This window comes from Pavona decussata, unplaced genomic scaffold (assembly GCF_977016875.1).
Source record: "Pavona decussata unplaced genomic scaffold, jaPavDecu1.1 SCAFFOLD_366, whole genome shotgun sequence".
Taxonomy (NCBI): domain Eukaryota; kingdom Metazoa; phylum Cnidaria; class Anthozoa; order Scleractinia; family Agariciidae; genus Pavona; species Pavona decussata.
Window position 1 is genome coordinate 3,632,740 of NW_028145742.1, and position 12,974 is coordinate 3,645,713.

The following is a 12,974-nucleotide window of genomic DNA, read 5'->3' on the forward strand; positions in this document are numbered from 1 at the left end:
GTTTGGTAATACATTATGTAAAAGTTTCTGTGGTCATCAGAAGACAATTACCTCGTAAAGGCTTACAATATAGGGATGGTCAACTTTTTTAAGAATAGCAATTTCTCTTTGCAAGCTTTCCAATCCTGAGTTCTTTCCCTTTTCACCAGGTCTTCCTGTAATGGAAATAGAAGAGGGACAATCCACAACAATCAATATTATTGTCAACGCTTTCCACGATTTACTGTTGTTAACTACACTGGAATCATAGCAGTTATAAAAAAATACATACAATTTTTCAAGAATGTGACACTGGTTACTACAAAAATACAATGATGTACTACTGCTTCAGAAAATCATGTAAAAATTTAAAACACTTTTCTCCAAGAAGACAGCTAAGAATTAATTTTTAGTATAAAAGGGAAAACAAAAGGGTCATTTGACAGACCAATGCTTTAGGCTTTTCTAGCCTTGCTTAATTACCAAATTTTATCGAAGTGAAGCCTGCTACAAGAGCACCTTTTTTAAAATAAGTTTGCTTTGATGATGAATGGGAGAACTCATACCAACAGAAGAATAATAAAAATATTATAAAAATTCGAAAAACAGGCCAAAGAAAGTTCTGAAATTAACTTCAGTTTTAATCTTTTGAAATGAGAAAAGATCAACTTCTTAATATGCATTAAGGAAATCAAATTGCAGGTTATTTCAATGTGAAGATGCTTTGCTTACTTAAACCAGCCTTTCTCATTACTCTTTTCTTTGATATGATCTTCATTGCCTGCCAACAGAAATGTATTATAACATTCTATAGTTCTTGTCATCAGCATTCTCTGTTAGCTAGTCATTAATATTGCATGGTTTGCATCAGTACTATCCATTCCAACTTAGGCACAACAAATGCAATAATATTATGATTATCATTAATATTTGTCGACTTAAACCATAAAAGAAAACATGACTATCCTTTATAACACTCTGCAGTTTACAATAATTTTGTGAAAACTTAATGGGATAACAATGGAAACAAAGGAAAAGGTTGTCTACATGATTCAATACAAGTTGTTAAAAGCAAACTACATTACCAATCATTAAGAGTCAGTTCTCTGCAACTTGCTGTTATAAATACATATTAACACACAATGACAGCCTGACATTAGCATGGATCTAAGTACCTGACAAGAGTCCAAACTCATGACCCTTAAAGTGCTAAAGTGCTCAATAGTAACATTTCATAATTATTTACATTTTTATTATTTCGCAATTCACGTTTTTTGTTTAAAATTTTTTTTTTCATCGCTTTCTTATCACTCATTTTACCCATCAAAGACTGCAGTTCGGGCAGTCGAAAGCTCAGTTTCTTTTACTCATTTTAGCCAGAGATCGCTTTCTTAAATTTTAACTATGTTTCATCCTGGCTATGGCCCCTCAATATTTTTAAGTAACATTCTGTTCAACTACTTTTAAATGATATTTAGTTGCTGCTTAGGCAATAGCCAAAAGTACAACTGTGTACCCTTCAGTTATTGCTATTAATTTGAAATATTATTCTCTGGTCTAGTAAGTAATTAATTGCAAAACAGTTAATCGCAACAGACATACTCACATAATTTGTTTGATCAAAATCTGAATAGCAGAGCCTGACAACTCCATATGAACCCTATAAAACAAACAATGACCAGAGAACAGGCTTTTATTGCATGTTGTTTCCTACAGCATACACTTTCATATAATCACCACTGGATTTCTTTAACAAAATTCACCTTAATATTAATAAATCTTCAACCCTTTCACCATTAAGTGCCAGTTTTCTGACAAGGCATTAAACAGATTCGTTACAGTTTACATCACATTATGAATCCGGAGATAATTCTTTACTTCAATCCAGTGTGAACCACTTATCTCAAGATAAGCGAAGCTTAAACTGTCATGTAACTGAAGAAGGCAGGTGTCCCCCATAATTATGCCAAACAGAGTGATGATCAGATGGCTTTCTTGCTTTAATAAATAGTTTTCTTAGTCTATACATAATTTAATGCAAAAAAGTGGCATTAACAGAATTAAACATACCTTTCCTATTTCATCCATAAGTCTGTACTGATTAAGCTGCACAAAGTTCTAATAGGAGCAAAATAACATAAAATGCAATATCACCATTATGCAGCACATCACATGCATTGCAGGGGTGACGTACCCTGGGTGGCAGTCATGACGGTACAGCCATCTTGCATAGATGGCAGGGATGGACAGAACATATTTTTCACCTAAAAACCTGCTTTCATGACAAAATGTCTTTAAATCCTCTTGAAGTTTGCATTGGATAAATCCTAGAGGCACTAGAAATCAATTTTGTCACGATGCTTGTGGGTCAACAAAAGAAAGATGTTCATACACACACCTTTTACTACATACTCAAGTATGCCTCTCCTCTCCACTCACAATACATTACATTAAAAAGGTGTATAAAAAGGCAAGAATTTCAATTAAAAAGAAGAGTAAAAATATTGTTGGAAACTTGATAAATTGTTATACATACATCTGTTTCACAAATTGATACACTTCGTGATTCCTTAGTTGGGGGTCTCCTTAGCCGAGGTGAGGATGTTTGTGTCCCTGCGCTGCTAGGTTTGGAGGAAATACGCGGTATTTCACATGGATCAAACACACTACTGGTATTCAGCAAGTCAGGAGTAGCTGAGCTACGACGCAATGATGCAAAACTTTCCTCTAATCCACATCCTAAACCAGCCTGTGAATTCTCTGAGACATGTCTGCTTCCATTCACTGCACTAACTTCTGTCTTGGGAGAAGGATTCTGTAAACCTGAATCTTTCTTTATCAAAATCTCTTCTTTGCTATTCTGAGATTTGTTGGAATGACATTTCCTGTTGTCATGGCTCTCGGCTGCAAATACTTTGTTGTGCTTTGTGAGACTTGATCCACCATCGCTTTTCCTTATGGCATGACCATTACTTTCACTAGGCTGACGGCTGACAGTCCTGTGGAAATAAATATATTTATTTAGCTATTTTTCACATGGCTTGTTTTCCCAAGTGATCATGTTGAATAAACTGCACCAATAATAATTATTGGTATTAACAACTGTCTCAAAAGCTGTTGGCATCTTTAAATGCAAAAGGTAAGAACAGGGCTGAAATAATAGCTGATAATAATAGAAAAACAATGGATTTATATTCCCTTCAGCCACATATTTCCCAAAGAAGTCTGTCAAAGTATTCCCCTCAATCCTGTCCCCTGACATAGGCCCCTTAGATGATAACAAAATAATACTTAACAGACAGTCAATGCCTAACAGGATCCTGCTAGCCTGGGGCACCCAAGAAAATGCTCTGGGCACCTAAATTTTTTGCAGCAGCACCTACATGTAACACTTGACATATTGGGTTCCTAACTTATGGTTTTTTGCCAAGTGGGTCCTTGAGAGCCTTGATTCAATATAGATAGTTTACCAAAACAAGCCAGTTTTCCTTAATCAATCACATTTCTACAAAACTAACTAGGTTGCAACCAACTGGAAGATATACGATAGAGTCATACCTTGATTCAATAATTTTTGTGAGGGTCAGTTATTTCAAAAACAACCCTAACCTATTTTACACATACAGTAATACACTGTATACTTGATTTATAGTTACAAAAAGAATGACTTCTTCTGCATATTGTAACTGTAGTTGACTGAAGCAACTGCAAACTTAAGGTAATGTTAATGCTACAAAAACATTGTAGTTGAAATAACCTCTTCTAGGATTGAAACAAGTTGCCTGACTAATACATTTTCAAAAACAGACAACACACATCAAATTTCTACCCCAAAAGGCATAAAACTTGTTCACAATAGAAAACAGATTGCATAAATATAACTACAGTGCACACAAACCTGAAATGTTTCTTAATCCAGTTCATTAAATGAACACAGCTACACACACAAGCATTAAAAAGTTCACTAAATAAATTTCCAGAGAGGGTGCATCTAGCTCTTTAATAACAATGACATTGAATTTTCTTTTGTTTCTGCTGTTCTGTACTTTACTTAGTTCTATTATTATGCAGTGTTTGGTATTTTGCATTTACTAAATGGAAAGGATTATTTGCATAACAAAGGTACATTAAGCTCGTGTGTTCAACAATTAACTTTTCTTTTGTAACTCTTAAAATTAGCATAAATGAAATTAAAATAGCATAAGTAAGGTGGATAAACTGTTCAGACATTATTAGGATACTGACATTTTCTAATTTGAACATACCATCAAACACAATCATGACAATGTATTCTAATCAATTTTCTTACCAATTGAAGCAAATTGGTTTAAAGCTATTTGGAGCAAGGCTTTATTAAAGAAAACAACTTTTACTTAGTTATCAACCTGAAATCCAAAATCCATTTTCATGGTACTAAAGTTTACCAAAAAAGGATTAATAATTCAGAATTAAATCAACATGCACAGTACTTGTAAGCTCATGCAAACTCACAAATAAACAATACAGATGCATAGTAATTAATGCACCTACCTTCAGGTGCAATGGCAAGCATGCATTAGCTGCATTAAGCTACTCTACAATCCGAGGGTAAATAGAGATTGATGATGATGATGATGATGATGATGATTACTTGATTGACAACCAAAACACTTCCTTTAGTGTCTCTTCTTTCACAGTTAATTGAGATCAAACAGTTGCCTACATTTATGGTATTTGTCTGGACTAACAATTATTATGAATGACTACAATTGACGGCCAAAAGTGTTAAGGTGACGGTCACTCTTATTTTTTTTCTGGCTGGCTTTATTATTAAAACTCTTACAAAAGTGAGGGCTGCTTATAAATGAAGAAATTTTAAGAAAACTATTAAACTGGATCAAATTGCTCATAAACAAAATAAAACAAGAAATTACAATTTGTGGGATTTTTCAATCCGAAATTTTCTCACAAAAATTATTATTTGTCTGTTATTGCCATGAATAGTAATTCCCTGGTCTTCCCACAGAACATTGATCACTAGAAGAAAAATGTCATCATTTCACAACTCAAATTCATTGTGACAAGAGGGGTTCAAAACTGAAACTGCATGGTTGACAAAACAGTGTTCTGCACCTGACAAAATCTGGCAGATGAAAACAAAACTAATGGCCTCAAAAGGTTGCTTCCATGACTGTGCCTGTTGTGATTGGTGGATATAGATCTTAGTCATTACCAACGTCAGTGAACTCGTTCTCCTAAGTTGCAATTGCCTTGTTATTCAAAGGTACAGTAGCCTCCCTGTGTTGTGCTGATCGCAAAGCTTTACATTTAGTGAGAAATGAAAATGCAACATTCAGTTCCAACTAAAGATAAGGGCCTGTTTACAAGAAGGGAGGATCTGTGTGTGAAATGTATTAAGTACTTGAAAATGGATAAATTGATGGGAAATGAATTTTCCCTGTAAGGAATCATGTCAAAATTACACTTTTCTTAGAAAATAAAATGTATCTGCATCTTTTCCAGATGACCTACATAAATAACATGGAATTACACCTTAATTTTTCATTAATTAGGCAGTGAATGTGACCGGATATTGTATGCAGACCAGCTGTTGTATTAAATCCTGTGGTGATCGCATTTTTGCATGACATAGATAAATAGATGTAACTCCTCCTCCCTCCACCAAAACCAAAACAACATTTTTTTGCCCCTGGGGAAAAAGAGGATTTTTCTGAGCAATAACAAGGTTAAACTAGTGAACACTATGTATTAAAAGCTTAATATAAAAAAGAAGAGATTTAATAAGGCATCCAATGGAGTTTCAACTCAACTCATACAAATCTTGTTAGATTGGTAAACAAATGTTTACTACTTTTGTTCAAAAGGTATAGACTATGAAAACTTGTGCTTAATTAAGTCCACTGTCTGGCAGTATTTACAGGCGGCATTAAAGATCACCATAAATAAATTGCTCTGCATGTTTATTTTTTTCTTACTATAAAAAATATATTGTATTTCTTGAGAATAAGTGTGAATAAAAATTGAATTGAATTGAATAAATTATGTTCCTTTCTACTGTGTTTTTTAAACTAATCCTTTATGTAAAACATCTTGGCCCATCATAAATCATTATTGTGCTAGTCAATGCTTAAGGTACATATTATCTTAACATGGGCAGAAAGTCATTGACTAGGATGTATTTGTCTATTAAATAACTTAAACATTTCTTATTATGACAAAGATAAATAAGGTGAGATGTTTTAAGACTCACTTGCCATGTGCTTTATCTTGTAAATCGAAACTTGAAGACATTTGTATATGTTACAATAACTATAATCCCAACTCACTATGGACAGCCTTCTGAAGTGAAATTACTATTCTACACTTTACCTCAAGCTTAAAAAAAACTGAAGAGGAAAAAATATTAAATGCAAAGTCTCAATGTCACTCATGCTCTGTTATTTTCCGTTAAACAAAAATTACATTTGCATATATAGAGTCTCTTGAAACAAATAATTATTGACTTTGCTTGACAGAATAATTTCCACAAGACACAATTAAAATTTTATGGCTTTTGTCTGATCAGAATGAATTCATTCAATCAGCACATAAAAATGGGTGTTTATGGGACTCTGGTTAAAAATTTTTTTTTTTCAGTGAATGAGTTTTTAAACACTTTTCTCAGCTTAAACAACTTTTAAAATAGTAAATAAAATTAACATTTATTGAGTCGACAAAAATGATTACTGAAAACAAATCATTATACAAATGCAAGCAAATTATCACTGTGCACTTCATTACCAATTTATAAGACAATTACCACAAATCTTTTATTGTTTGAAGGCAATATTTTTTACACAAACTGTTAGCTAAATTATTCTTTAAGGCAGATGCCTATCTAAGATGTATGTTGTTCACTATTCAACCTAAGTTATGTATTATGTATTAATACATGCATGTCCACTCTCATTTGTCTATGAAAATGTTCTGGTGCTGAAAGTGAAACAAATAATACAATCCTGAAGCTGAGTGCAAATGAAATATAAATTAAAGGAAAAAACTTACCCATTACTAGTACCAGATATTTTGTCCTGCCTTGTGGGGACAATTTTGCACGAATTACTTGTGCATGCTGTCAACAAAAATAAAGGTACATAAATAAGAAGTTTTCTTTCTACTTTGTCGTTATTTTGCAATTTCATCTCTGCCTGGCAAGGTATCATTTTGTGTTGACTATGACTACCCTCAAACTGTTCAAGGTTCAATTTCAGTTCTGTTGTGCAGTGTAGTCAGTATTTGCTGTCATTTTATTTGTCAAACGTTTTCTCCCTCCCACCCTCCCATTTAGCAATGGGTTGGTTGCGTTCCTTGCTTTTAATAAACTAGGGTCACTCCTACGTGTTGCGGGTTAAGTCTGTGCGCGACTTCCCCCAAGCTTGTTCATGTTTTTGCTTTTGTTTATCGCCTGCTCGTTCAATACTTTTGTCTGATCCAGCACGTGCTGTCTAGCATTCAGCTCGTAGTGCTGGGGAGATAAGTGAGATTGTTTTTGTCACGCAAATCAGAAGTTGCATTGAATAACCTACCACAAGGCCCCTCAATTATGCCATCTTGAGTCGTTATCTTGTTTGTTAAGTATTTCATGCATTTTTTTAGAGCAATTATCACAGTTGTGTTACGTTCCTCAGGAACAGTGACATTTTGATAGTAATGTGTAGTGTTGTTAGTTAGTAATGTTAATATTGTAAGTTATGTTAGTATCATAAGTAAAGGTAGTATTGTAAGTAATGTTACGATATAGTAAGCAGTAAGTACTACAGTATAGCAAAAACTATTAGTTTTGTAAGTAATGTTAGTATTGTAAACAGTGTTAGTGTTGTAAATAATGTGTGGTACTTTTAAAAATAAAAATAAAAAATACTACCTTAAAACAACAGACTTTCCCAAACACACTGTAAATCCTCTATTAACCCCCACCCCCACCCCACAGAGGTTTTGTTTATTTCAAACATGTTTGAGCAAGGTCTCGGGGAGGAGCTAAAGCAGAGGGGGGGGGGGGGGGGGGGTTAATAAATAACAGAGAGGGGGTTTATTTCATTTGGCAAGATGTACAATTGTGTAGTCCAACAACTAGAAAAGAAGGAAACAGACTAGGGTTACAGTAGCCTCCCACGCATTGGTTTTAGGGGCCTCGTATTACCTCCTCCCCACAAACGCCTGCTCACCCAAGCGCCACATTCCTATCCCATTGTTTTACTCCCCAAGCACCCTAGCCAATCACCATCGAGGCACTGTCTAATAAATGACATCAAATCAAATTGTTCTTCCATTTCCTGCGAGCTTTGTATGGTCTCTGGTACAGTCTTGAGAGATGTGTGAGTTAAGGTGGAATATATATATTTTTTCACTTCTGGAATGGCTGGTTATGGCTGAAAGACCAAAACAAATATCGAATGTGAATACAAGCACTTATTGTGCGACGTTTTGTCAACGTTATCTGCAGAGAGGGTCAAAATCTTCAGGAAAGTGTAATCGCTCTTCCCCGCCTGATTGAGTTGACAGTCGGTGAAGATATCACCTCTTATGGGTGCAGAAACTGACTGGAGAAGATTTGTTTGTTTGTACGAAGTCCTACGAGAGACTAACTCGATTTGAGAAAGCAAAGAAGAATGTAGAAGGTATCAAGGGAAGATCTGCAGTATTTATCAGTCTATTAAAGACTATTAAATGGAAAGTTAAACCACAAAGAGCCGATCAGCTTGTGTGGTCCTTGTCGAAAATGTCGCACATGCCCCCCAACAAATTGCAACAACAAGGCGAGTTTCAACTGCAAAATCTTTAAAGTTTACCGACATGTTGGGTAATATTTCGGTTTCCTCCACACCAACAAGGTCGACAAGATTGAAGGCAAAGCTTGATAAATATTAAAGCGACTTTGCGTAACAGTTCGGCAAATTGACGAACATATTACTATTTCCAGTCACGAATTCTTTGACTGCAGTCAGTTGATACGTTTGAACGAAAAATTTTGAATGTAGAGCACACGGTGCTGAAAGCTCATGTAAGCTCGGTCAAGTTCTGTCTCCCCTGTGATGTTTTTCACTATTCCCGTGAGAGGCATTCTGAGGTCAAGGTCAACCTTCCATGTTTTAGAAGGTTCACTGTGATTGGCTTAGCGGCAGAAAGGAATGTGGCGCTTGGGTGAGCAGGCGTTTGTGGGGAGGAGGTTATACGAGTCTCCCAAAAACGACTGCGTGGGAGGCTAGGGTTACAGTGAATATTAAAAGAGGTGTGGAATGACATGTCTATGACGTTTCGAGCGAAGGCCGTTTGTCATGTTTCCAAAGGTCAAGAATGAATTACTGCCATTACCAGTGTTCCAAACTTCCAACAAGTGAATATACCATACTCTAGATGGTGCTTACAATTCATGGGTTTTAAGGACACGATGAACCTAGCATCCTATGGAGCATCTCATTCAGAAAAAAACCCAGGATGATGTCAAGGGTAGACAAGCTGGTTATCATACCTGCTCCCATTGTGACAAAAGGATTGTCTGACGATATGTTAAAAAACTATCTGTATTCACACCAGATTGTAAAAGTAGGAATCTAAAAAAGAAAGCAAAGAGCAAGTTAACCAAAACATCTGATAATAAGTAATAAACTAACAGAAAATGCTTCCCATATTTTCATGGAGTGACCGTAATTTAAGTGGGTGTCTGGGAGAACAAGATAAACTGCAAAGACCCAAGTCTGGGTCAAGCCAGAAGAAGAGAACAAGGATTATTTATCGCCATCACCAACTTGATATCTGGATACCAAGAAGGGACATTCCAATCAAGGCAACAAGTTTCTCATCATAACACTTACTTCACATTTCAGTTCAGAATGAGATGACACCATTTTGTAACACAAGAGGGTAAAACTCCAGTGAATTCTACATATCAGCCAAACTGGTATCTCAGCTATGTATATGTCCCTGAAAAAACAAAAACAAAAACAAACAAATAAGGAGGGAAAAGTGTTTATACAAACAACACAATAAAGACATCAAAACATAACTTACTCAATTCAATGAGTAGTTACTTTGCAATGTCAGTCTAGGTTTTTTTTTTCGGAGGCAGTGGATGCTACAACATATTATAACAAGCTTATCTGTATACAAAAAAACGACCCTATTCTCCCAGAGGAGATAAGGAACTAAGTCAGTAAGTCATCTGTATACAAAGCAGCTGAATCCAGTGAGCTTTGACAGTGTATAATACTTAAAAACATTAAACATTTTGCTATTTTTATCAGATGAGTCAACAAGGAAAACTAAACAGCACAACAAAAACAACAAATTAGTATATTACTCATATTGTAAAAACAGCTGTTTTTGCAGTCTTGGCCTCTTTCAAAGAGCTAATAATTTTGGAGGATAATATGTTTCATTAAAGCTTGTGTGTTTGGAGTAAGATTAACCCAGATTATTTAAGCTTTTACTATAAATTGTATCTTGGCGCAGCGGCGCTGCATGAAGACATAATCTGTCCATTTAAAATCAGACAAAATCGACATGTCGACCTCTGCTATGAATGATTCATACCTCGACTGCACGCACAGAGACATGTCATATGACATCGAGGATAGGGTTCAATTTCCCCACCCCTTATGCATGGGGATCAAATTCCCCACCCCCAGGAAGGCAAAGGTGTCAAATGCCCGGGGAGAGGGGGTGCATGTTGACCAGTATATACCGGTAATTCCCTTTTTCCATATCATCACATTTAATGTGATGTTATATGGAATTATACTTTTTACATGATTAGCACCCTGTATGCTACCAAAGAGTTTACTTTTTTAAATTTCAAGTCCTATTTCATTCTAGCATAATGCACATGCTAGACATGGAGCGGGCCCCCCCCCCCCCCCCCCACTCCCGCCTGCAAATAACAGTCATGTGTGAAGAGAGCACTTGTAACATAACGAACCGCGTACTCGCGTTGTTGTAAACATGATCTTAGAATGTGAACTCCCACCTAGCGTTAGTTAAGGGTATAGTAAACCAAACTCAACAACATAACTATATGAAGTTCGTATATTTGCCCTGAACTAAACAGATCGAACCTCATGATCAGTGAAAAATCAACTGCACTGTCATGATCATGAAATCTTGTGTCTCAGGATTGCTTTATAGGAGTCAAAGACAGCAAAAATACTCCAAAAAAACTTTTTAAAATAACAAGACGAGGAGCGTATAAGGCTTTTCCCAAAAGAAACACCAAAGAAAGTAAATGGATATTTTAGCTTACCATTGGTGAATAAGCCTATTACAGCGAGCTTGTTTTGATCTGTAACTTGGCTACGAAGATAAACACTCTTCTCGCTCGTCCATTGCCTTGTGCTGCATTGCGTTTTAAGTAGATCTATTTAACACAATATCGCAGTAAAAACGACAGTTTTCGTTTGAATCAAATTGTTGTTCAAGGTTAAAGCAAGTTGTGGAGAGTCAATAAGACGACAACAAATCGAAATCTCTCAGGCACTGGTCATATTGAGCCCGCGCGTTATTCGATCCATACAGGAAACACGTGACCTCAGGCTTCTATAGGCCTATAGGATAAAACCTATAGGATCCATTCACACAGAAGTACCCAACCGTCCTTTTAGAGAAAATTAATCGTCTGCGTTCGCAGGCTAAGTATCCCTGGGAAAAAAATACCCGCTCTTCACTGCCAGCGAGCAAGACTTTAAAAAAATGAAAATCATGTCAGCTGTAAGTGTGATGGAGCCTTGACCCGGGGCCTTGACGTACTCGGGAGCTGACAGGCAGAGGATCAGAGGTTTTACCCAGCACTGTTACATATACACGTTGGTAGCGCCCCCTCTGGTAAGAGCTAAACCACTACAAGAGGCTCCCTTTAAATCCGAACTCGTGCAATTTTAGCAGCAGGCAGCCTGATGGTTCACCTTATCGAAGGCCTTAGGCATATCCATCTAGATAACGACCACCTGTTTCCGTCGACTACCTTATTCGTACTAATTTTCGCGAGGCTTTAATTTCGCGATTTGTGAAAAATCGCGAAATTAAAATTAGGATACGCGAAAATTAAACACGCGAAATTTAATACACTTCTATAATTGCTTTAATCAATGATTAATTGCGTTTTTAGCTACATGGTAATTGTCATCAGTCTATTTATCTTCTACTTCAGCACTTTCTTCATCTGAATCACTCATTTCTTCTTCTCGTACATGTAGCTCTTTTAAAACATCTTTTGTGCAGTCATCGAACTGTGTGGCATAGGTGTTTAAAATCATATTTTTACAATTGACTTTTACATTGACTTTTATTAAGTACCATATTGGAGTAGCATTTGATTGATTTGCAGTATTTGCTTGATTTGTCTGATTATCAACGCTGTTTCTGTCACGTAATTGCAAATCATGATTGTAAATCAATCGTTATTTAATGATCATTCAATAAAAAACGGTTTTCTAGGTCTGTCTTTTGTCAATTTTCGCGAAATTAAAGGCCCTAAATTTATTATTTTTTGCAAAATCGCGAATGCTCGCGAAATATTCGTGTTCCAAATTCGCGAAATTAAGTGCCCGCTAAAATTAGTACGAATAAGGTAGTAGGGAGCTCACGTGGTCCAAACCTTCCAAAAGGTTGGAGGTGCATGATTTCCTTCTAATGAATCCATGCAAGTTTCATCCTCTCTTGATCCATGTTGACAATCTGTTACCACCTCGTACAGTCTATCTTTGAAGTGTTAAATACTCATCGCTCCAAGACTTTGGATACCAGTGACGGTAACTGAGGAGATGGGCCTGTAATTCTCTGTGCACTCGGGTGGCTTTCGTGACATCAAGGGCTTCGAGCACGGATTGGACTTCGCTAACCGTGAGCGTTAATTCCGACATATCATGAGAAGCTGGTGCATTGGCAGCACTTCCAGATGAAGCGGGGGGCGGGGGGAGGGAGTGTCATGGGCGAAAACTCATCCGAAGTAGGAGTTAAACAGATTG

At 36.2% G+C, this 12,974-nt stretch overlaps 1 protein-coding gene across 3 annotated transcripts in view; it reads right to left on the reverse strand.

The window, feature by feature from the left end:
- The window catches only part of LOC146452895 (calcium/calmodulin-dependent protein kinase kinase 1-like), a 30,923-nt gene that overhangs the window by 8,406 nt on the left and 9,543 nt on the right, over positions 1 to 12,974 (reverse strand). The window contains exons 1-9 of one of the 3 annotated variants that reach the window (XM_085097474.1): positions 11,255 to 11,511; positions 9,831 to 9,939; positions 9,488 to 9,569; positions 7,024 to 7,090; positions 2,516 to 2,978; positions 2,050 to 2,097; positions 1,586 to 1,639; positions 712 to 760; positions 52 to 155 (exon numbers count right to left, since the gene is read on the reverse strand). In XM_085097474.1, coding sequence (XP_084953600.1) covers positions 52 to 155; positions 712 to 760; positions 1,586 to 1,639; positions 2,050 to 2,097; positions 2,516 to 2,978; positions 7,024 to 7,090; positions 9,488 to 9,497 — 795 coding nt within the window. In that variant the 5' untranslated portion in view covers positions 9,498 to 9,569; positions 9,831 to 9,939; positions 11,255 to 11,511. Of the gene's footprint in view, positions 1 to 51; positions 156 to 711; positions 761 to 1,585; positions 1,640 to 2,049; positions 2,098 to 2,515; positions 2,979 to 7,023; positions 7,091 to 9,487; positions 9,570 to 9,830; positions 9,940 to 11,254; positions 11,513 to 12,974 lie in introns of those variants that run through there. The other 2 variants (XM_085097475.1, XM_085097476.1) reach the window with 2 other exon arrangements.